Source organism: Manacus candei, unplaced genomic scaffold, assembly GCF_025592945.1.
Source record: "Manacus candei isolate 608988 ecotype Guabito, Panama unplaced genomic scaffold, ASM2559294v1 h1tg000041l, whole genome shotgun sequence".
In the NCBI taxonomy this organism is placed as follows: Eukaryota; Metazoa; Chordata; class Aves; order Passeriformes; family Pipridae; genus Manacus; species Manacus candei.
In genome coordinates this window covers 315,166-341,143 of record NW_026138089.1, presented here as the reverse complement: position 1 = coordinate 341,143, position 25,978 = coordinate 315,166, and the positions used below count along the sequence as shown (strand labels likewise).

Below are 25,978 nucleotides of genomic sequence, written 5' to 3'. Positions count from 1 at the left end.
AGACAGAATTATCCTCAGTCTCAAACGCAACTGACAAGCCATTGAGGAGGAAGCTTAGACTGCCTGAACAGCAGCTGAGCAAAAGCTATACAAAAATCCAGGGAAAACACCAGGGAAAACAAAACAAGGCTATCACAAGAATAACAATGCAAACAAAAGATGACAACTAAGGTCATATCTCTTTTTGCTGGCACTCTGCAGGTCCATCAGCTTTATTAATTTCTCTTCAGTTTGTTTTAAAGGACATGAAGCCTGATAAGAAGTCTACTGAGGGGAAAGACATTCATTTGTTCTATGAGCTTTGGATGACAGCAATAATCAGTTTGCTATAGTTTGTTAATTTATATGCAGGTTAATTGGAAATATATTTAAGGTAGGACTTTCAGGGCACAGAGTTCCTGTTCAAATAGAGACCTTCTGTTCTTGTTCAAATAGAGACTAAAACTTCCTAATTACTTAAGAAAATCACACCTTTAAGAAAAAGAACAAAACATTTGTCTTAATCTTCTAATGGAGTAGGAACAAAAATTGACATTTCTGTTCTTTCTGTCACAAAATTGGACTTAGTCTGCCTTAGTACCTTGCTCCTCCTGCATCTCCAGTGGATCCAAAAGAGCAATATTTCTCAAATGGAGTTTTTCTTTGAAATGCTCACATTAAGCTCCAGCTATGATTCCAAGTTTGTTCACAAAACTGCTCTCCCTTTAGAACTCTGTGCCATAAACTATTTAGTGATTTTGTCCAGTCGGATTTCACTACAACATGAGTACTGTTCTCATTTTCTCCAGAAACGAATAAACAGCATTAAACACACAGCAAATATTAAAAAAGCAGTAGGATTCTTAGCCAAGAGCAAAATATAAACCAAGAGAAAAAATAATGGAAATAGTAAGTGTCTGAGTAGTAAGGAATGTGCTTCTAAACATTCTACTTTCACTTTTCCTGCTTAGTTTTTATTGCTCACATGCTCTCAGTATTGGAAGTTGAAGGTCTCTTTGCAAAATGCCATCCTTATCCTCTTTTTTAATTGTCTATAATTAAATCTTTAAGATTAGATGACATTTAAAACCCCAAACCACCAAACTCTCCATGAGTTGAATTCATGGTGCCTAGAGACCTGAGCAAATTCTCTGTGGGACAGACAAGTTGAACAATTAATTTAAAAACAACAACACTCTTCTCCTTGAGGTCATTTCTGTCTGTCTGTGGGAACAGACTTTATATTCAAGTGATATGAGAAAATTTAGGTTGTCCAGACTGGTGTTAACAACATGTCCCTGAAGTCACAAGGATCCATAGATCCTTTTCATCAAGTACTGTATTACTGCCATTACCCTCTCCTGAAATAATTCAAGAACTCTTTCCTTTGTTTTTAGTCCTAAGAGAGTTTCTCAAAAATCACAGGAATTTGTTCACAAAAAAGGAAATGATGAATCAGAGAGTATTCTGGGTAAGATTGCTTTTTCAGTGCTTCCTACTAGCATTTTGAAAGTATCAGATATTCAAGACTATCCTCTCACAAAGTAAACCACAAACACTTGCTACCATCAATTAAATTCTCATCTTGGATCCACATACTTATGTCAGTACTGTAGAAGTATGGTCAGCTGAGTGGAGAATTAAGATAAAACTAGAATATAAGCAGGTAAGATGGCTTTCCAGATCTCCTGATTACAGGAGCTTCACTGGTGGTTTTATTTACATCTTATTATAATTTTTTTCCTATATGTGGATGAAATTTCATCATTCTTTGGGACATTAGGAAGAAAAAATTGCAAAGCAATGTAAACTGATGTCATTGCTGATAAACTTGAGATTATATTTTGTACCTAAATAGTTGTTTGAGAGTGTAGGCGGTTAGTAAAATGTCTTTCAAATAGGTAACCTCTCTTTTATCTATCATTATAAAATAACCCCTGTGCACCAAATGGCTTTTTATGTATACTTTTAAAAATGGATATATTAAGGGATGATGCAAGTAAAACATAAACAGAAAAATATATCAAATTAAACTCAGAGCACTGAAACCTTGTCATTCCCTCCCTTCTTATAGTCCTTTTTTGAGGGTGCAATATTTTATTTAAAATAAAGGTAACAGAATAGAACAAAGAAAACAAGAAATACTTTAATCGTTTATCTGAAAACAACTCTTAGGTACCTTCAAAGATATCTGTAATTTTAAACAAAAAAGGTTTAATAAAGAATTTTTCTTTAGAGTTTGCTAATATTACTAACTGCTGGAGAGTAGTTTCTGAAAATTACGAAGTACTGTACTGACAAATTAGTTTCATGAAAATTAAAAGGTTCTTGTGCCCTTTTGTCTAACAAGAAAGACATGAGAATCCCATATAAAATTCAGACTTTCCAGAAGACTTCCAGATTAAATGTTCTTTTTTGAAAACTTTGTCTCTTCTGTTCAAAGCAATAGTCAATAGAGATGCATTAGTCCTTCAGAAAAAACTGTGCTGATGTTTAAAGTTATTAGGTCCTTGATGTAGTCTCAGCTATGATACCTGAGACTGTAGAGACTCACTTTCATTGATGTAAATAGTTTCAGTGATTAAGTAAAAGTGTTTAAGTCTTTAAAGAATTAAAACCAAGTCTAGTTCTCAAAGACAGCATCTGACAATCATCTAGACTGAAAATTTACTTTTTTAAATAGGAGGGACAACAAAGATAAATGTATTACGAGCATCTCTCACAAAACAAAAGAATTACCCTACAATTACGAAGTTTTCTAGCAGTCTTTGCAATTTTAAATTAGTATCCATTACTAAACCGGTGTAAATAACAAGCTTCAGCATGACATACTGGTTGTAAAGAAGCAGTCTCTCTATACACGTTTGCTTTCTTGAGCCTGGCAAAATTATTTCAAAAAACCAATAAATCATCACAACATGATGATAAGAATGCAAATTATCATACTATTTTTTAGGAGAAAACAAATTTACATCAGAAAATGACATTTGTCATGTTCATCTGAAGTCGTACATTTGCACGGATTTCTTGCTCACACCCACACAAAGGCAGCTCTACAGCCAGGACAAGGACTGCAGGCACAGATGTGTAAACAAACTTCCCATGTAAACAAGGTTCCCATGGCCACTCACATTTTCAATTTAGTTGTTTCACTGTGCTCAACAAAAGTGTGCCTGCACAAAAAATTATAATAGCTGTTCATACTCATGGATCTATAGTGATTGTAGGAATGACAACCAAGCTTCTAAACAACTTAAGAATGGAAAGGAAAAGGATGTGTTTGCTTGAGAATGTGAATCTTTTGCTGCTTGATCTGAGCATTCCAAGCCTAATGAATACACAAGCTCTTGTGAGATGGTTCCTACATACAGTCTAGATACTGAAACCAACTATGAATCTTCAGTATAACTCAACACAATTCACACTTCTGGCTGTTGCTGATGTGTAGATGCAGCTCTTCTCCCCTAGAATGTAATTCAACTGTAAAGCAAATGTGACTACTACCACAAGCAACATAGAGTAAAGCACTATTAGGACAGTTACAGAGTATTAAGAAAATCTGTCTCCAGCAGAATGATCAAGCTCTTTCTGTGTAGTTAATAAAATTATATCTACAAACTTCATGTACAGATAAAGTTTACATTTTAAAAATTGTATTTTTATAGCAAGCAACCACTGATAAGGAATACTTTGTTGCTCAAAGACCAAATCTAGGTTATGACCTTTTTCACACTTATAATTACTGTTATATTATGCATTTACATAGGAAACATATGCATCATACTTTTGTACTTATGTCCTTAATTTTTGGCCATTTGCATTTCATACTGTCTAGCTGACATGCAAAATCAAGGTGTTTATAAAACTGCTGCATTGGAGAATTAACAACATTCATAATAAAATATGGGAGTTGGTATCTCAGGTCTTTCAAAGAGGTTTATAAACACAGCTACCCCTCTCTACCTCCTGCCACTCCCTGTCAAACTCCATACAACTTAAACTAGTAACAACATAAAAGTAATTATATATTGATTCTTCACTGTCCATATCCTTTAATGTAGAAAAGGAAGTCACTTTTTATGTTTTGATTGATGTGTGTCCTCTGTCTTGTCTCAGGAGCCCAAAAAAAGCATCCTGAGCAGTGAAAACTCTCAACACCTACTGTGTGGCCTGAGCTCCATTAAACTTGAGCACAGGAACTGGCAGGTGATGCAAAAATTTCAAGATGTCTATTAGACAGGGGTGGGTTGGAATTTTAAGCAGTTCTCAGAATAAGTTATGCAATTATTGTCACAATATATACTCCATGTAAGAAAGATCTAAGTCCCTTTTTAGCTTAGTATTTAGCAAGTGATATTTAACACCTTTTCTGGATTCCCAGGAAAGGAAAATTTAAGAAACTGTTTATGTTTTTATATGATAATTCACATAAAATATGAGTGCCCACAAAAGGAAGTAGTATCATAATGTTACCATAACAAACATTTTTAATACAGTAAATTTCTAGTGGTTGCTTCCATCATAGCCTTTTTTTTCCCTCCTGAAAACTCTTCAGTTCGTCTGTTAGATTTATTTTTGTTAATGCAAGCACTTTCTCTTTAACTGCCTAAACTTAAATAATATAGTTATTTCTTGGAAAGTCAATGCTTCTAAAGACAAGAGGAAGATGCCTCTTTAGAACTCACTCAGGTTTTTGCCCAACTGATTAGTTCATATGCTTTTTTACTGTATCCTCGCAATATCAACAACAAAGGTAAAAATTAAAAAGTGGCAAGTGAAAAAAGGTGAAGCAACCATCAAGCATTTACCAACTTGGCTATTGAAGGAGCTAGAGAATGGTAATCATTATAGTTCAATGTTATAAAACACAATAGTAAGGCAAAGGGTAAACACACAGCAATCAGCTGCAAATCTACTTAAGCAAAACAAAACACAAGGTAGCAGATGTTGCCTTAATGACTGAAGTACTTGCTTTGGCAACTACTACCAACAGGCAAAGTGGAATTTTACTGTTGCTTGCCTGCCTGTTGTTTTAATAACTTGGTTCATGGAAAAGGAAGTTTCAAATTTTCTTATACTGACATAAAATTCTGATATTACACTGACAAACAATTCTGACAGATTAAAGGAAAACCAGTTCAAAACAATGTCAGCAAGTTTTTCTTTTTAAAAGAAAATATTCTCAAATTAAATAGGCTATTCAAATTATCGATATAGAGAGAAGAAAGCAAAATCATTAGCTGAGTATTTCCTCTTGGCACTTAAGACATACATAAACAGTGATAAAACTGCTTCTAAAATACTGGAAAAATGGTAAAGAATATTATTTGAAATGTATTTCTAAATCACTGTGAAGTCACCAAGTCATTACAGCAATATTCATGATCTAAATGAAAGTAACATACACGGATATATCTGAAATTATTGCATACGTATCTCAGTGGAAAACTAGTCTTTCTTGGAGACTGTGACTAAACAATTCACATGTCAGTAGAATTACTTTCTACTCTGTAAATATTCTCTTACAGTTCAAAAGATCCCCCAAACCATAAAAACACTTTTTTTTTCTCTATGCAATAACCTGAAAGCTGAAGCATAGAAGGAGGGCTAGAAAACCAAACTGAAAAACATCCCCAGAAACCAGAACAAATTGGTATTTTAAGTTATCCAAAGTACCATGGACTCCATCATCTCTTTCCACAGGGCTGTTTAACAAAAGAATCTGAGATAATTGAGTCCAATCAGAAACCCAGTGCTCTCAAACCCACCTCTAAACCACCTCTAAATGGCACTAAGTCTCACATCTACACAGCTTTTCAATCCCTCCAGGAATCTATGATTCTCTTTCAAGACCTCACTCAGGAGCCACTGTATGAGCAAAAGGCCTGGCTACTGCTTCAAAGTAACCTGAAAGATCTACACGTGGAGAAAATTTTTCAACAAAATCTTGTGCTGACTTAATGCCTTACTATGTCCACATTTATCAGTCTCACAAAAGACAGACAGAAATGTGATCCAGCCCTTAGAGAAGATTATCAACTACTGTTTGTAGCATGCTTCTTTTTCAAGTTACCAAATCATGAGAAGTCTTACAAAAATTATATACAAAAAAATGAATTAAAAATACATTAGAAAAGTAGTAACATCATACAATCAAAAAATAGGAAACTCTAGTTTCAAAGTTACCTGCTCAAGCTTACTCCTATCCTCTTTTGTAATTCTTAAAGTGAAATGTCAACTCAGTCACCTACACAGCTCTCTTCTAAGACGGAAAACATTTACTGCAGTAATTCATCTAACATCTAACTTCTAATAGAATCATAGAATCAGCTGGGTTGGAAGGGACCTTTGAGATCATCAAGTCCAACCCTTGATCTAACACCGCCATGGTTACCAGACCATGGCACTGAGTGCCACATCCAGTCTCTTTTTAAAAATCTCCAGGGACGGAGAATCCACCACTTCCCTGGGCAGTCCATTCTAATGTCTGACCACCCTCTCTGTAAAGAAATTCTTTCTAATATCTAACCTAAACCTCCCCTGGCACAACTTGATACCATGTCTCTGTATTTTGTAGAAGCTTGCAAGGAATGCATGTTTAAGATTCTGTACTCTCTCTTAGCCTAGTATTGGCTTAGCACATGCAAGAATGGCAATTCTCACATTTGGGCAATATTAAACATACATGGGCTTTGCCTGAAGCATTAACAGGTTTAAAGATTCTCTCACAATTACTACCTGAACATCCACAGCAGCTACAGACATATCCTGGACTTCTCATCAAGCAGGGGTTGTAGTTCTAAATACAGACAAAACAACTTTCCTTTTGTTCTCCCCTCTAACCCTTTGAGCCTTTTTTGTCCAGAAACAGATGTTCCCCTCAAACTGCTTCTCAGACCACAGAGAGCAAAATACTTTTTATTAAAAGTATGGCTACTACTAATAAGGTTAAAATGGCTACTATTATAACAGGAGAAATGCAAGCAGATATTAACTGACTGTTTATACAAAATTCTCAGTTTAGTTATTGCTTTTGTTAAAAAATTTTTTTTTTTGAATTATTGTGTGCCTTTCTTTTAGTGGACATCAGTAGTATCCCTTCTCTCACTTGATGAGTGTCTTAAGTCAATGGTAAGTTTGCCTCAGAAAAAATGCCTTTAAAGTGCCTCATTCATACGAATATCAGATTAGAGAAAAAGTGGTAATAAATTTCTGTAATCATCAGCGATTTAAGTAACTGTTGTTATGCAAGAAGATCTACTGAATTTACTGTATATTTAGCTAAACTGACTTTTCTGGCCTTGTTAATACACCTTAATTAAAAACATGTTAAGATCTAATTCATTTCTATTTACAGTTATAAGCTGCAAAGCTTAATCCAAGAAATAGATTGAAACAACTTTCATATAATATTTACACATCTCATCTAATGTGCAATGATTTAAAATTCTTTTACCACTATAAAGAAAGTAATTTTTATTGCAATATGTTCTAATTTTATAGGTTGTGTATTGGATGATTCACAATTTGGAGACAAGCTGCAAAAAAATTGATTTTAGAAAGGAATTGGTATTTGAACCAAACACTGAAAGACTGTGAAATGTAATAAAGAATGTGGTCAAGGATTTAACAGAAACTTTCTTGACTAGAGATTTGCTTCAAAGGTACAGGGTAACATTTCTACTTTGAACCTGCTTCAATAGGATGTCTGTCATTTTCAGATTTAGTTTATGAGTAAAAATCACTATTGTGATTGTGATGTGGAGATAGTACACAGACATATGAAGCACTTAATTTTAAATATTTTAAATACCTATCAGTTGTAGTTAGTTGGCAACTGTTTACAGCAGAGGAAAATTGGCAGGAAGCAAAACTTTATTTGAGATAATTAAATGGCATTCCAAAGACATATATCCAAAAAAGTCTACAGAAGAGTCATGATCCTTTCTCACTACAGTCATGCCATTTGTAAAAGTTATATCGCCTATAACCTCCAACCAAAGCTGGGCAATGAATGTTAATGAAGTTTAACAACAAATCTAATAGCAGAATTTATATCCTACCTTTTACTAATGGCAGCCCACGTCGCATTAATGTTGTCTGTCATCAGTTGTACTTTTCTGGTGTCATCTGCCGAATAATCGCGGAGCAGTTTAAGTGCCATGTCATTTGCTACATCTACATTTATTTGCCATTGTCGTATTTCTTTTGCAAATTGCTGAAGTAAAAAGAGAAAGAAAGAATAAACCTCGGAGCAACATAAAATGATCACATACATTGTATGATTATTAGAAAAGGAGATGAACAACTTAGACCATCAATATAAAAAAAAAAAAAGAAAAAGGACTTGCTCAGATTTACTGGTAATGAAGGCCAATTTTTTTAAGTGTTTTAAATTCTTTTAGTCATAAGACCACAGGACTGCTTCTAAACTCTAAGAGGGCTAAGCAAAAAATTCCTAAATGCTGGATAAGACATGACAGCCCAAACTGATAAAAACTGACTACAATGTTGATTATTCTTTCCTGAGACAGAAAAAGATGATGGATGCAGTATTATGCATTATGAAAACTATGATAGTTTGTGATGTTGAATTATACTGAGATGGAAAATATAGTGAAATAATGCTGTGAAATGATAGTTAGATTTGGACAATTAAGACCTGTGCTTTCAGGTTATTTTTTATAATTTAGTTCATTTTAACAAATTGTTTATGTAATTAGTGCCATCTACTGGAACAGTACTAAATCTGCAATACAGCAAAATACTACTGACAAACCCATCAATATCTTCATAATGCTAATTTACACTTATTAATATTAAGGAAGCTTTTTAAATCTTGGTCATTCTTTGCTTCCCCCTTTCCTCTCCTTTTTGTTCTCTCCACCTATGCCACTTGCCTCATTCCAGAAGCAGGCCAGGAAATCCAGAAACTCATTCAACCAGGAGCCAGCTCCCATGCATCTTTCCTGTTACTCTCTTTCTCAGAGCAAATTTCCATATAAATGCACTGAAGTTGCATATTTAATTCATAATGTGTAACAACAAAATGAAAGAGCAAAGATAATTGATTGTCTACTTATACTTTGTACTAGGCAGACTTCAACTAGCCAATAAAATGGGCAATGCAAGTGAAAAAAAAGTTTGTATTTGCAAATAGAAATAGTAAGTTGTGTGTAAACATTTGAAGCTATCAGCAAAAAAAACCAAACAGTAAGATTTTACTGTCTTTATTGTTGTGCTTTAATACACAAATCAGGAAATGCCAGTAAGAAGAAACAGCTTTTTTCTCATTCTCCCAAAGCAGTATTCCTTTGGAAGTCTTGTTTTGACTCAGATAAGGAATTCTCCACAGAAATCTGAACTTACATATGTAATCCCTGATGAAAGAGCCTAAATACTAAGTAAAACTAAATAAATTTGGAATATTTTATGCATTTATGTTTTACTCTCAGAAGGTCTGTAAATGATTTTGATTAAGATTGGGACGAAAATGTACTCGATCTCTGAAGAGAGTTCAGATGGAGTTTTGGAGAGTTTTAATTTTTCCCCCCAACTCTTACCTTTTAAAAAGCTGCTTCGACATCCCTAGGTCCTCTCCATATTTTAAAACTGAAAACATGTATTTCCTGTCTTTCCTGTGTTATTCCTTCCTGAGAGGGCAGATCACTCAGCTACTGTGCACCTTCAGGTACTAAGACAGCAACTTGGCTGTTTTGAACAAGGGAGGGATTCTATTTCTAATGATCAAACTCAGGAGGAGGCTACTAACCCCTAATCCCCCAAACCATCTGAACATGCTGCAGTTAAACTCACTTATGATGAAGCTGCCTAAACAATTTATTTAAGTCATTCTCCTCCGTTAAGTAAAGAGATGTAATTAGAAGACGAGATGATTTTGTGGAAAACCACTACTATTTCTTTGAGAAAGATACAGCCAGGTGGTTGTTTTGCAAATAGGCTCTCAACTGAGCTCTTTCCTGCCAGAATTATGTACAATAAATACATAAATGTTAATATTTATACAAACATAATAATATATATAACACAAAATTTAAATAAATTCTACAGTAATTATCATTTCACTTTTGTAAATCTTTTATAACAAGCATCTATTCCACATCTAGATCTATCCATCTTTATACTCTACCTTTCTCTTTGTTCAAAATTACACAGGCATGCAGGTAGTTTTGTTCCAGCCAAAGAATCACAGCAGATTAACTGTTCACTGCTTTACCTAGCAAAGTTACCATAATATTTTGCCTGGATTGTAAATTAATGGTCTGTAAACTTTACTTTGAAAAAAAAGTTCTTTTGCCCAGTCCCATGTGAAAATAAACGACCTCATAAAAGCTTTCAAATCATGTTTTATAATAATAAAAAAGGAAACATCCATTACAAGTTTATTTCCAAATACGTTGTTCTCACCATCAACTTCAACATTAATCCATTAACTTCCTGACACTACAACATGAGGTCATCACTCAGGAAACAAATGATGAACACAGAGAGGTTTGCTGATGGAAACAATTTGTATTATCTATTTTACTGGAAATTGGTATGTAATTTTTCAACAGCTTTGAGGAGTGCATGCTTCAACTTCACTCTGTGCAGACACTGAGAACAAAGTGTTGTGGTACGAGTTTTACCTGTCTGTCCGACCAGAAGGCCACTAACTGCCATCTTACATGACTATAATGTATATTTCAGAATTAACTTCAGGGTATTTTTTTTTTCTTTGTCTTTTCTCTTTTATATTTTTAGGCCTCATTTACCTTTTAGCTACTTAGGAACACATTTGTTTTTTCTTTAAAGAAAAATGCTTCATTACCTTAATTTCTTTTTGACATTTTTAAAGCATTCTCTTTGTTTTGTCTGTGTTGTCACTGGAATTTGCTGAGTTTATTAAAAGGCTTAAAGAATTACTGCTGCGCATTTATCATGTTACTTAGGTATAAATTTATTTATAATTTTTAATTAGAAGACACTAGTTGATGTTAATAGGAAGAAAGTCTGTGTAATTAAGGATCCTTGATTAAAAACAAGTAATGAATTTAGAGCTGGGTTTTCTTCTATCCCAGGATTGCCCAGTGGAACAAAATCACTGATGCATAGTAGTTCAAATATAGCAATTTGTATGTACAGCATCATCCAGTTCCGTGTATGTATCACAAATCTGGAAAATCAGGCTTTCTTTCTTTTTTTCTGTATATCTAGTATGTTTTATTTATATAATTAAAGAATATTTTTTAAAACAAGGAATTCTATTTCAGCGTCTGCATCATTTTCAGGAACATTAACTTAATTGTTAATTGTTTTACTAAAATCAAATCAGTACACTGTCAGCCCTGGAATAACAAAAATCCACAAAATGCTGAGACTGTACTTCATCCTATATAGTACCTGGGGAGTGACATAAAAGTACCTAGTAAGTTATTCCCCTGCAAGAAGCTGACAAAGGCAAGCAGGACAGCCTCAGTCTTATCCACAAATTCAGGGCATAAAGTTCACTCTCCAGGCTATGCTACTGGAAAGCTGCCTGGCCTCTTGAGTCCCAACAGAGTAGGGGATGTAATCAAGGTGCTATATAATTAATTTCCTATCTAGATGAATGAGTAATAAATGGTCAATGAAGGAAAGGAATGAAACATGGTCTCCATCCTTCCTCCTCTTCACTTTGGCCATCCCAGCTAAACTGTTCACAGAGGGAGAAGAGACTCCCCACTAGCTCCTCTTACAAAAACAAGGAGCCAAGGAGTGAACGGGCAGTCATAGCAGTTTTGTTTGACTTGGGGTTTTGGTGGGGTTTTTTGACTTTTTTTTCTCTTTTAAACAGAAGCTCACTATCCTATTAAGAAAAGACTAGTTTTAGACTAGCTTATGTTCTGATGACTTGGTGACTGAGGGAGATGAGGTGTGATTGTGTACTATTTATACACCTATAACCTTCAGCCTGCTGAGTTAACCATCTGCAGTCATCACCTAATGAACAGTAACAAAGAGGGCTTAATGGTAAAGACTCTCATTGGTCATATTGCCATATTATGATTCTCTACATCTAACACTAATTTAGTTCTCAAATATCAAACTAAAAAAAAAAAAAGGCTTCAATCCTCAGCAAACTGGCTCTGAACTAATTTCTGATTCAAATTAAAAATATTTTTAATTATTAGCTATATTACCTCATTACTTCTCTTTTAAATGTCAGAAACAAAACTGTCCTATTCTGTTAAAAACATCACTGGTCAAATACAAGCCAGTGAAAGGTTTTTGGTTTATACTGGTATTGTAAAAAGTTAAATAATCAAAAGACTGGTATTGCTGAGTTTAGCATTCACTCATGCATAAGGATGCCTGAACACAAATGCACTACCACAAGCACTAATTAAAAGTTTCCATGGAGTAGAGGGGAACTTACACATTGACCCAACTGTCTTTAGGCAGATCTGTAATGTTTAACAAGCAAATCAGAAGAACACTTGGTGACTACTTTCTCACACCAAGCTGTGTTGAGATACAAAGCTGACAAAATTAATATGTCTGAAGAATTTATTTGTCTCACACTGACCTCTCTCTTTTCCCTCAACACAAAGGAATAGAAACGACAGCTTCCTTCTCATCAGTGTAACAGCAAGCCAGAAGACAGCATACTTACCCTACATCTTTGGGGGACAACATCAAACTAGATGTGTTTGGCACAGAAGCCTGGAAAGCATTTATTTTGATAACTTAATATATTTCTAGGTCCTTCAATTTAGATAATGCTATCCAGAAGAAACATAAAGCTGTTGAATTAAAAAAAACCCTCCATTTTCCTTAGAATTCGTGACTCCTTATCTCAAGCATGAACACAACAGCTGACGCTGTCACATCTGAGAAGTTCTCATGAGGGATTTGACACAATAGGAGTTACTGGTAGACAAAGGTAATTCCTCTAGGAAGGCTGGCACAAAAGAAACACAAAAAAGAGAAAGAAAAAAAAGAAAGAACCCCCCCTACTCTACACACACCCAATTCACTAAGACAGACTTCCTTCTAGACTTGGAGGAGAAAGGCTAGGCATAAAAAATAAATGAAAGTAAACAACTCTGGAACCGAGTAGAGCCTGTTGATGTTCAAATCATCATGAGGGCACAATTTAAGATGGACTAGCTGTGACACTGAAATTATAATTATAGATTAATATCTGTAACTTGACACAACATACCACATTGAATGCAATGTGATATGACTGTGATAGGAATGGCTGAGGATACAGATAGTCCAAGTGCTTTCAAAGAAAGAGGGAAAAGAATCTGCAGGTCTCCATTCAGAAACTATTATACATAGAGACACATTCCTTGAATAAGGATACTAGTATTCTTTATGACTTTGAGGATGGAGGAGAAAAACAGGATGTTCTTATTTCTCTCCTTGAATAATGCTGATCCCAAATAACCCATAATTTTTTCAAAAAGCATACACTCTTAGAGGGAACTCATTTAAACTTCATATATTCTTGTAAAAAAGTGGACATAAAATCCATTTCTAAAGCAATATTTTCAATTATTTTCCTAGTTAGGTAATTTGTGTTTGAGACATAAGACACTCAACACAATGACAGAACACTGTGTTTGTACGGAACTGTTTTTTTGTTAATTGAGTCTTTGCAGAACTGGGACACTGACTTTGTTGAAGCTTTTCTTTTTTTTTTAAACAAACACTGGGCAGAGGCCAGGACTCTATCTCTGCGGGAAGACAGTGATAAATGGGAGTCCTCTATGCTGAATGACAGCGGTGTACATGATCTATAACTCTTTCCAATACATTAGTGAGTGATTGCCCTTGTTTACCATAATCCACCCTTCCCAAGAAATGACCCTTATGGTACAATCTTAAATGAGAAATCTTAACCACATCTCAGCCCTAAAAGAATGGGCTGATGAATAGTTTTATGCTTCTTATGAGCAAGCAAAAAAAAAAAAAGGCAAAAAACCCAATAGATTTTTTTATCTACTTCTATCAGGAAGGCAATAACTAACTGATGAAGACCAACCATGAATTTATACATATACTTTCTCCAGCAGCAAAATTAGTTGATGAGGACCTCACGCCACTATTCACAGCAGTTCATTATTATTCAGCTGTGTAAATAAGACTGTTTTAAGTCCACAAACTTTAACCAAGTAGTTCAGTAGCAAGAGTTAGGGAAAACCTACAAAAATCTGATGTGCAGGAGAGGAGAACATATCAGAAAATAGTTGTGTAACTATTCTCCCATGAAGCTGGGACTCGCTTTAAAGGCTGATCGATTGGTTGGTTTCAATCTTGGTTTTCCCCAACTAGAAAATGAGATATTAATCTTAAACAGCTGTTCTCAAAATTTATTCATGGAGAATGTCACCAAAGTATGACTTTTCCAGTACAAGAAACTTAAAAACTTATGCAAAAGAGAATATTTGCATTCCTACTTGAGGTATAGCTCAGCTATATAAGTTAACTGAGGCACATGTTTTAGCACCTAGAATGTGGCAACATGTGTGCTAAAATCACAAGAACAGTCAATTCAGGTTTTTTTTCAGTTAATAACCCTGCCAAGGCTGAGCACAGGGAGATTATCCTGTGGCAAATATAAAATGCTCGATTTTCAAAATATCTCCATATAGTTTGTTACAGTTGGGGTTTTTTTTCCCCCTTTTTCTGAACTACTTCCAGACAACCTTTACAGCTCCATTAAAAGTGCAGACAGCCATACCAATACTACAGGATTTCCCAGTCTGCAGCACCAGTGTAGCTGGGGCTGTTGAACAGATGAGACAAGAAATACTTGTGTTGAAGAGGTAGGTATTCGTTCTGAAAGATTAGCCAGCTATTTGTTATGGCTGATAAGACCAATTTCATGTTCAAGGATTATGTGACACATATTTTAGACTTTGTAAATTAATTTCTTTCTAATTTCTTGTGGAAGATTTTTCTCAATGTGCACTGTCCATGGTTAGAGGACAACAGTTAGAGGACATTTTCTTTAATGATCTAATTAACTCAAATGGAAATATTTTAATAGTCAGTAGTGACCTTAAGCTCAGTGTTCTGCTTTTTCAGAGCTTCCACGGTGTAGGAAATTTCTTTCCACGACTCAAGCTTAGTTTTTGCTTGTTCAAGAACCTGCTCAGCTTCTTGCTTAGCTTCTAGCCACTGTGTTGAATCCTTTAACATCTCATGAAGCTGCTGTCTCCGGCCTTGAAGGTATCCATGCACTTCATCCCACTGGCTCTGTATCTTTTCAACTGGTGAAACACAAAATAAAAAAACAAAAGCTGAATCACTTAAAGGCTTTTTTTTTTTTCCCCTAAAGGGAGTTAAAAATAACATTCAATTCTTTCCATAACTCACCATATTGGAGAGCTCCTGTACTTTTAAGCTGCAATTGCATCTAAGTTTAGCTTAACCAAAAAGAACAGATAAACTGTTCTGGGTCACACAGTATGACACTATGGTACACAGCATGTGTTTCAATGCATGTGCAGCCAGAAGTGACAGGTTTATGCTGCAAAAAGCATTATGAAACAGGATCATATTTAAGAAAAAGTATCAGCAACAATCCTTTATTCTTACCAGACCAACACAAGGTTTAAGATTTTCTGAAGAACGAGTCCTTTAGGGACATCAGTAATATTAGTTAAAGATGTACTGTAAGATACAATTAATGGCTATACTTTCTTATTTCATTAAGGCAAATGTTAACAAAATGCAAAGGCTAAAAAAATTTCTCGCATGTTCATGTAATTACAAAATAACAATTAGCTTTATCCTCTATTTGAAAGAAATGTGACTTGTGAAAACTTAAGAATCACTAAAATCACTGATAATAAGCGTTGGCTAGTATCCAGCATCAGCCTCATCCATAGTAGCAGAAAAACCACCAAGAGACCTAGTTTTCCGAGCAGTTGAAGTTTAACAAAATATAAACAAAACCACAAAACTCCAGAAACAATAAAATTTTGTGCACTGCATGAAGGAATAGGCATTTTATATATATATATATTTAATTCCCTGAGGTTAGTCAGCACAAACTACATTTTCGATATTTTCTTGAAGACTGCCTCACTATATTGAAAATTCATAGGCCTTCTAGGGAGGGGAACAGTGATTTCTAGAGTACTCAGAAGGCAATTGAAATTATCATTGAGTGGTTGTTCCAATACTGCATCTCTCACTGCAAGGCTGATTCCAGAATGGTGCAGTCTAAAGATGAGAAATGCTTCAGCAGGGAAAAGAGACTTCTACCTATCAGTGCTCTTCCTTCTTCCAGAAGAAGGGATAAAGATCTTTCCATGGACTCAGCTGAGGTTTAGAGAGAGAGAAGAAAACCTTTCAGCATCCCCTGCTCAAGCCTAGGGAGAAAAACTGTGAGTAAGCACACATAGCAGCATGTTTAAGTCAAAGGAAAAGCAAAAGGAACTGAAGAAACAGAGCTGGAAAACATAAAGCACAGTCAGAGCACAGCAAGAATAGCCTAAGGCCCAAATACTTAATCTGAAGCAAATCTAACCCCTCATTTTAGGAAGCCATATACTCCTGTCACACAACAACTCATTTCTGTGCCCTCTCTGGGCGAGGGTTTCTGAAGAAAACTTTAGGATATAATTGAAACAACAAAGAGGTTGTGGTCTATAGGAAGGGTGAATAACAGAAGAGAACTCTTGAGCAAAATCTCCCTGATGTGACTAGAGAGTGTGGCTCAAGAATTGTGCTGGAGGTTTAGGGAACAAAGACTGCCCAAACACTTTCCACAGTGACACTGGCATATGGAAACAGCTGCCATCTATTTCTTGCAAATCAGTACTTGAGCACCTTCCCCCTTAGACTCAGAGTCATTCAGCATTATCTTTTGATTCCTGGCAAACTCAATATTTTGGTACATTGCTGACAGAAGCATAACAGCGTGTTTATGCCAGCTGCTCACAAAAAAACCCTACAAAAATCCCACCTATTTTTGTTTCATTGTAAGTTTCTTTGTTGGTGTGGTGGGGGTTTGGTGGCTTTTTTTGAGGGGGGGGGCAGGGAGAGAGGAATGAATGAAAACTCTGTTACAGAACTGCTTCAAAAGAAAACTGGGTCTACAATTATATTAATTTTTCATAATAGCTGCTTTTAATAACAAATGCTGATACTTCCTATCACCAAAAATCAAAATATTTGTAGACATAATGGTTCAATAATGTCTCATGAGGTTTGTGTCTAAGTAAGACATATTAGCAGCTCTCCTCAAGGGACTGTGCTTTTTGCAACAAGACTGAATTTTTTATTAGGTACCACAGTCGTGGGATTCCATGATGACCAGTTCTTCCACTCAAGAGGAGAACACAGCTGCATATTGAAAAACATATTCAGGACATCTTGGGAGCCCATTTACACAAGTGACTATGAATACACAAGCTCTAAATCTATGATAAACATTTCTTTGGGAAAATACTTGGCTGAACTCCCTCAAAAAAATAACACGCATAATACATTTGCTTTATATTACAGACTGGAATGAAGAGTTCAGGAAGTTAGTAGGTAATCTAAAAAACAAAAACAAAACAAAATCAACAAAAACAAACAAACAACCTTCCCCCAAATTTAAAATGTTTTCTTGAACCAGTGAGTGACCAAACCCACTTAACAAAGCACTTCCCTTGTGGCTAAACACACCATGATATCTACATACTTAATCTGGCCTTTCTAAGCTACAGTATACCAAAGAGTGCAGTAGTATTTCAGACAAAATATGTAGAAATAATTTATAATGATGACATTATAATTTAGTTTAATGTAACATAAAAAATCTCTTCATTATATACATTTGTAATTTCTAAACGATGCTCCCATTTGAACGTGGACTACTGATCTGTTTTTGAATAAAAAAAAAAAAACAAACAAGGTTCTATATGTTGCTTAAAATATGAGGTTTGCTTCCAAAATGAAAACCACAGTGTAAATCAGTGTCTCTTAAGGTTGTATTTTGTTCATGTTCCCTTTTTAGTGGGATGTTTCCCACATAAGGAAAGGTGAATACCACTCATAGTTTCATGCCAAACACAAAAGTTCGGAAAATCCAGTTTGAGCATATATTGTGTTAGAACTGTTCACAGCAACTCATGAATCCCTCACCTGCATCTAATGACTGCAGAAGAGAAGGGTCAGAGAATTGCTATTGAATAATGTTGGACAGTAAAAGACAATTTTTAAAGTATTCTGAACACCACAGGATTTTTGTGCAAGGGCACTGGAACATACAAAAGGCTTTCTCTGACTGGGTACTAACAGGAATAGGTTTATCAATGTATTTAAGATTGTTTTGTAAGACAGCAGTGAGGAATCTCAATACAAAGTTCTTTCAGGCTAATACTCTGAACATAGCCTTAGAAGGGCTACTTCTGCTGTCAGGACTTTATAAAATCCTGAAGGTTACAATGTACATATGGGATTGTGCTGGCTTTGGTTGGGTTAGACTTAATTTTCTTCACAGTGGCTTGGTGTGGGACTGTGTTTTCGATTTGTGCCGAACACAGGGTTGATAATCTAGAGGCATTTTTGCTATTGCTGAGCAGGGCTTACACAGAGACAAGGTTTCTTCTGCTCTTTGTGCTGCCATGCTGGTGAGGAGACCGGGGTGCATGGGAGGTTGGGAGGAGAACTGCTGGAACAGGTGACTCCAGCTGACCGAAGGGATATTCCAGATAATAAGACATCATGTTCAGTATATACAGTGTCAGAGGAAGAAGGAGGAAGGGTGGATGTTTGGAGTGATGCTGTTTGTCTTCCCAGGTAACTGTTGCATGTGATGGGGCTGTTCTCTCCTGGAGGTGGCTGAACACCTGCCTGCCCATGGGAAGAAGTGAACTCCTTGTTTTGCTTTGCTTGTGTGTGTGGATTTTGCTTTTCCAACTAAACTGTCTTTATCTAAACCCACAAGTTTTCTAGCTTTTGGTCTTCTGATTCTCCCTCTGATATCATTGGTGGGGGAGGGAGTGGGCAGCAGCATGGGGTGCAGGTGCTGGCTGGGGTTAAACCATGACAGGGATTCAACATAAGGAAAATTAATTTCTTCTGAAGTTTGATGATCTTTACCTGGAATGAGGAAGACAATCTTAGAAATAAGAAAAGGAGTTCTAAACCCAGAAAAATAGAAGAATCTATGACAGGTGAAGGAATTGTTCAAGAAACGGATTTACCCGAGTTAAGGAGAACTAAAAAAAAATGTTATTGCTATTGCCTACTTTGAATTTAAGGCCCTCAATAAATAAAGGCCCTCACTAAGTTAAAAAAAAAAGGATAAAACAAAAGCAGACAAAAAGGTATTGCAAGGATGACAAAATACCCTGAAAGTTAAGTAAGAACATTTAATATGTTTTTAAAAAGTAATTTTTTCCAGGAAGAAGCAATGTAATTGTCCTTACTGTACTCTCCATTGTAAAAGCATATTACTGAGATCAGACTTTGATCTTTACCTTTTATGTATCATTGCACCTACATACTGTGATGACAACACATTGGAAACACCTAGATAGACAGAACAAACGTGACTCCATGTGCAATGTTAATATCACTGAAGCATAGGAATTTTAAATAATTAGTAGTGATGACAAAAGCCTTTTTCCCCCTATTTCAGTAGTTTCTGAAGCACCTCAGTTTACATTGTTCATTACAGCTAAGTCCTGTGCCTTCTACATTTCAAAGCCTAGTGTCTTAATTTTTAGTGTGGTGTGTCCTTTTTGTATCTATTTTTCTTCCTTTCTTCCCTCGCCCTAAATTTGGCAACAGCACAATATCTTTATAGTAAGAATCAGTATTTCAAATTATCTCTAGAGGATTCTTAATTATTCAGTATAGAAATTATTTACCAATCAATCTATGAAGGGGCAAGCTGGAAAAAGCAGGACAACATTTTCTTTACAGACTTTGTGAAAAGAAATAATGTATCAATCCATGTGGTCATTAACTAGTTTTATATAAACATAAAACCACAAAAATATTTGACAATTAACAAATCTAAACTGAGTGTCAGAAACACAAAATATATCATAGAATCATAGAATCAACCAGGTTGGAAAATACATCTGAGATCATCAAGTCCAACTCTTGATCAGACACCGTCGTGGTTACCAGACCATGGCACTAAGTGCCACATCCAGTCTCCTCTTAAAAACCTCCAGGGACAGTGAATCCACCACTTCCCTGGGCAGCCCATTCCAATGCCTGATTACTCTCTCTGTAAAGAATTTCTTCCTAATATCCAACCTAAACCTCCCCTGGCAGAGCTGAAGACCATGCCCTCTTGTCCTACTGCTGGTTGCCTGGGAGAAGAGACAGACGCCCACCTGGCTACAACAGGTTAGTTCCTTAAGACCAAACCTCATCCATTTCCAAATCACACTGCTCCAGGCAGAATTCTTCATTGTACTTTACTTACAAAAGTTTTGCACTTCCTTACTGGTAAGTATCCCAGCATGACTCCAACCAGTCCCAGTTCAACACTGAACTCTCTCAAATGAGTAATTAAGGGCATGACGAGCTTCTGCCAGTATGTAATTTCAAGGTTGCTATTCAGTTTCTTTTTTTTCCTATCTCTACTATTCCCCAGCTGTTAAATAGTGATTATATAAGGTGGTCAAAAGAAATTCTGCTGAACTGACCACTGAGTTGGTAAATTATTAGAAGCAACAACAAAGCAGAAAACAGCATCTAAAGCAATCAAACACAAGATGTCTATTCTTCAATCTGGTTATCATTAATTTAGTATATTGAGGGAAGAACACTCTTAGTGAAGGAGACTGCTGCCTTAAGATTCAGTTTTGTTTATTAACAATTTTATAGGGTTTTTCATACTTCAGGTATAATAGAGAAACAAACAAAGATTAATCTCTTTTTCTTTGTTAAGTGTTCATATCATTGACAAGACAAATATAACTTCACTGAGAGAGTTTACTTTCTGCTGTTTATAATATAACCACAGTGGAAACAACAGAAAAGAAGTCTGAGAAGAAGCTTTCAGTCACAGAAGGAATAACATTCACGTTACTAGAAGTTATACTTAGCCGATGCAAAGATGAAAAAAGGATTCATTTCATGCCATTTCAGTAAGTCCATTGAATCTAGTACAGACTCCAAAAAAGTGAACAAGGAAGTGAATAGCAAAAGAATTTTGAGGCAGAAAACCTCTACTTTCCTTGTCCAACAAATTACCTAAACTGCACTCATTTTGCTCTGTGGGAGAATGCTTTTCAAAAGCAAATGTCAATATATTGACATTTTCCTATAAAAGTAATAATTTCACTGTAGTTTCAGAGATTTGAAGATGAAAAGGACTAATACAATCTGTCCTGCTGCAGAAGAGCAGAATTATAGAAAGTAATAATTCATGTTACCAGAGCTGCTGATGCACTGATTTTCAGGTTGGATTAATTTCTTTTGCAGTTGCAGCCCCATAACATACTTTCCTTTGAATGTTCTGGAAAGTTAATTGTTATGTATTGCATCTTACCTCATATGCTTTTCACTAATCTACACATTTATCCATATAAAATTTAGTTTAACTAAACTTTTGTGGCTGTACAGAACACTAGTTTTTTCCAGTCCGCAAAATTTTAAGTGCGTCTTACTAAACAGTCAGCAGGTTTTCTGAGAGGCATAATGGAGAAACTAGAAAATATGGATTTAAACAGAGATATTGTACGTTACTGCACCTTTTTTACACTTTTTCCTTTCTACCACTATTCAGTATAGCTTCCAACATATTAGGGATAAGAAAATTAAGAAGAAAAAGTGATGCTATTATAGGGCTACAAGACTGTTCAGGAATCACATCAACCACGCACTGCATGAAAGACTTTCTGATGCTTTTTAATTTTGGCTCAGTCTTCTGTAAACCACATAAGTGGAATCACGGCCAAAATTCCACTTAAACTTTATCTTATCTTGTGGTTACCATGCTTTTTATTATTGTATTTTTCTAAGCAAATTAGCCAAACTAACTTTGGGGTTTTTTTAAACTGGGAAAGGTTTCAGTTAAAGTTCTCCATTTGTCAATTATTTTTTTTTGAAAGTGTTCGACTTTCTTTTCTGCTGCCTTCCACAACAGGAGGTGTCTGACTTGAGTCTTATTCTTCAAAGAGTAATCACTTTGATAAAGCCTATCATACAACATCCCTTGACAAAAGGATGCTGTCTCTGTTCTTATGAACAATCTGTACATCTGTGAGAGACTGGCCTAGGGAGAACATTTGGATAGTAAATGCAGAGTCAAGAGAGGATAAGTTTGAAACATTTCTTTTTTAATTGCTGAAGTACTTAAGGAGTTGCAGGAACAGTTATAACATCCCCTAAGTTGCTGCCTGTAGGCAATCATTATGGAGCTGATGGGACACTATACAGTAGAGAACAGTTGGAGCCAGCCTACTCGGGTAGTAATTTATGTTTCAGCAGTCCTTTATCTTTCCTTGTAAAGCAGTATTTCTCTTAACCTTTTTCAGTGGCTTATAAAAGTCATACTTCTTAAATAATGACCTTAGAAAGTTGTGGCAACTCTTCAATGTATATATATGGAAAACCACTAATAATGTGTCATCTAAGCCGTTTCATATGTCCCTTAGATGGTCCCTTAGTAAAGTGATGAGAGGATTTAGACATTACACCCCAAATTAATGGTGGGGTGGCAACACAGATTATCTAGCCTAATGTGAAGTCTTCCATTCATGCCAGTAAGATGTCAGATGTAGCTTTTATGCACCATTAATATATTATAAATTATTCCTTATCCTATATGTTTCATAATGCCAAATGACAGATTCTTTTATGCCTTACAAAAAAATCAGGCAAAACAGAAAGTATGTACACAAACTAAGCTGAATATAAGCAGAATGAATAATTCCTGGGAAGAAGAGGGAACTGCAATCTTCTATACTATTGTGCAATATTACAGTTTTTAAGAACAGAAAAAAAGGTATTACAAGGGAAACCAGCCATTAGTTGTCTTTTTGGGGAGATGAAGAGCAATGAAAATGCATGAGAGCCCCAAGGGGAAGAATCTCGCCTTTCTTGGTATCTTAGAGGCTAAGTAAGACAGGCAATAAGAGATTTCAACAGATTTAAATGTGTCTGTTTTTTCTTTAACCAGGAGCAGTCAATAATCTCATTTTGTAGTTTGATACTTTTGGGGGGTAATTATTTCCAACTACTGCAAGTCTAATGTACTTTTGTTTTGTTTCACTAGGATAGAGCTTATTTTCTTTTATCTAAAAATCATTTCCATATGATCACACTAATGAAGGTCACTCTGTTCCTTTAGAAGTGTCAGATCAAACAGATTGAACTGAAAACTGTCAAGTGGTTTCCGCTAAGCACCGAGTGAGTAATTCTTCAACACTCTTAAGCATGCTTTTTACCTTGCTAGAGAGAGTGGGAGTTAGAGACCAGACTAAGCTGGTAGCACATCTAAAGAAATCAGTTTCTTACACCAAGCAAAAAGCAACTTCCGTGACTGAGCACTGAGAAGGGCATGCAAGAGCTTATTATTTGAAAAACAGGTCCTTCAGAAGGCCTTCACCAGTTTGTCAAGTTTTTAAAGAAGTATTTATGTATATAACACTTAGCACCTCTCAAATGAAGTTTTCCTGTTTATTTTTTTCACTAATGAGAAAGGTGGAAGAGCATTTACTTTGCACTTTAAAATGTTACACAATCTGTAAAATTCGGATGTGAGAAATAAACACACTAAAGAGAAGTAAGATTCTTTAGGATTTAGTATGAAATAGGTAACAAACCCAAGTGTAGTTTTGCTAGAAACCTACAGAAACAAATGTATGTATCTGCATATACATAAAGTGTTGACTAGGGAGATGGACAGATTAGAGAATGATCAAACACCTCTCTCTTGCCATCAGAGCCTTAGGAAGTAGAGTAGAATATTTACAGAGAAATGGACCAGTAGTCAGTCCCACTGATCAGGCAAGATGCAGAATCAGTAGTGACTCTTCCATGACCCCAGGAGCAGGAGGCATATGGACATGCCACTAGAAGTTAACAATTTTTTTCTGCACAGACTCTCACATTTGCAGGATATAAAAACATAACTTCACAGTAAAATCATACTAATTGAAAAACAGATGGTTTCCTTGCTGGAATAATTTAATCATCTTTCAAAATGTTTGATTGATCCAATTTCCTTTGTTGTATGTAGAAAATATGTACTGCATGATATTTAGACTGATACAAAGTACCCAAACTGAAACCACAGGATTAAAACTAATCTGATTAACTAGATGAGTGAATATGTAGGTAATCCAATTGTTTCAGTTAAAAAATTATAGAAAAGTTTTCCAACAACTTAATAGAAGTTTTCTTAGCATTGTATTTTCTTAGCATTGTAAGGATTAATTAGAAGTAAGTAGGTATTTTCCTATTTATCTTTGTCCAAATGTCTGTTAATATTTTTTTCCTAGGATTTTGGTTACTTAAGCTATTAAAAGGAAAATAGTTCATAATTATATATCTAATTTCCGGTCATGGATGATAGATTTTGTAGTAATCAACCTATCTACAAAATACTTAAGAATTTTTTTTTTTCAGAAGAAACTACTTGTCTGTGCCTGTATTTAAAAATGGGATGTTAAGTTAGTGAAATTGTATTCGACTTTCTCTGAACATAATCAAGAATGTTCTTAGCATTATTAAATAGATCAGCTTTCATATACTTATGCTTTCATAGACTTACATACTTACTGATGCAAAAACATAATGGTAAGTCTCATAGTTTAAGTCCTGATATGTGTGAAATTCATTACCTACCTAATGGAGCATATAGGCAATGAATTTCAGAATTCTTAGTAGCACACAACTTTGTGTTGCTATCATACATTAATGTTTACACTGCATATTTTTAACGTCATCAGCCTACTAACTCCTACTGAGTTTGGGCTGAGACTTGCTTTTCAAATATATCTGCATTTGGTATTCTGTGCACTGATCTGCTTTGGTTTTGATTTAATAAATTCAGCTCTGACTGTAGGAGCAAGACATTGGGCGATCTTAAGAGTACCAAAACAGCTAGAAAATAAAAATAGGAATTCAGCTATCAGGTTCCAAGTTAGTGAAGCAAAGTTTTGCAGACTGTTTATATTGCTCTTTTCTTCCTCGAGAAACAAAATAAATTCCTCAGGATAACCTCCACTCCCCACAAAAACCATAAAGCTTTGATTCCTTTTACAGTAGATAAATAGCAATCTCTTCCTTCTGTTATCTGATATTAAATATTATGTGATCTGTCGGAATACCATCATCTAAAAGTTAAATTTATTTTCTGTAACTCTCAAGGTCCAAATCCTTACCACTGTTATACTTACTCATTAAGTTGCATCAGCAAGGGTGAACTGGCACACTTTGTGCAATGGTCAGAAAGCAGCTCTTATTTGTTGCTCTTAACTCTGAGACCATCTGATGAGCTACAATTGCTCTCTACAGTATTCCTTGACTGAGAATTACAAGCACAGACTATGGTGGATCTTTTGCTGTGCCTCTTGTGACAGTGCCAAATCTGCACAGTGATTCGACTGCTGCACCTCCACAGTGCCTCTCACTGGAGATCAGCTGAGAGATTCTGGGCCTACATTACCATACAACAGGCTCAGAAAGCTGGCAATAATGCTGAGTTTAGCTCAGTGGATCAACCAAAAAAGCTGTGCATGCATCAGGAAAAAAACCAAAACAACAATGGGCCAAATCAAAAACCACTCCAGCTTTGACTTTTATTTTTGTCATTGAAATCAAAGAAAACTTCCAAATGAGCAAGAATTGATTTAAAAACAAAGAAATAAAAGTGCTTTTTTAAAAAAGATTTCTACATTCAACTGTAAGCATACATTTCAGGCATTTTATACTGAGTTAGCAGTACATCTGAACTAATGCAATATTTTTTGTTATTTCACAACAGAAATAGACAACAGTATACATTTATTTCAATTTACCAGTTTTATAATCA

At 35.3% G+C, this 25,978-nt stretch overlaps 1 protein-coding gene across 4 annotated transcripts in view; it reads right to left on the bottom strand.

Moving 5' to 3' along the window:
- The window catches only part of LOC127474395 (dystrophin-like), a 589,003-nt gene that overhangs the window by 250,545 nt on the left and 312,480 nt on the right, over positions 1 to 25,978 (bottom strand). For all 4 annotated transcript variants that reach the window (XM_051795060.1, XM_051795058.1, XM_051795057.1 and 1 more), the window contains exons 11-12: positions 15,034 to 15,245; positions 8,043 to 8,197 (exon numbers count right to left, since the gene is read on the bottom strand). In XM_051795060.1, coding sequence (XP_051651020.1) covers positions 8,043 to 8,197; positions 15,034 to 15,245 — 367 coding nt within the window. The remainder of the gene's footprint in view (positions 1 to 8,042; positions 8,198 to 15,033; positions 15,246 to 25,978) is intronic.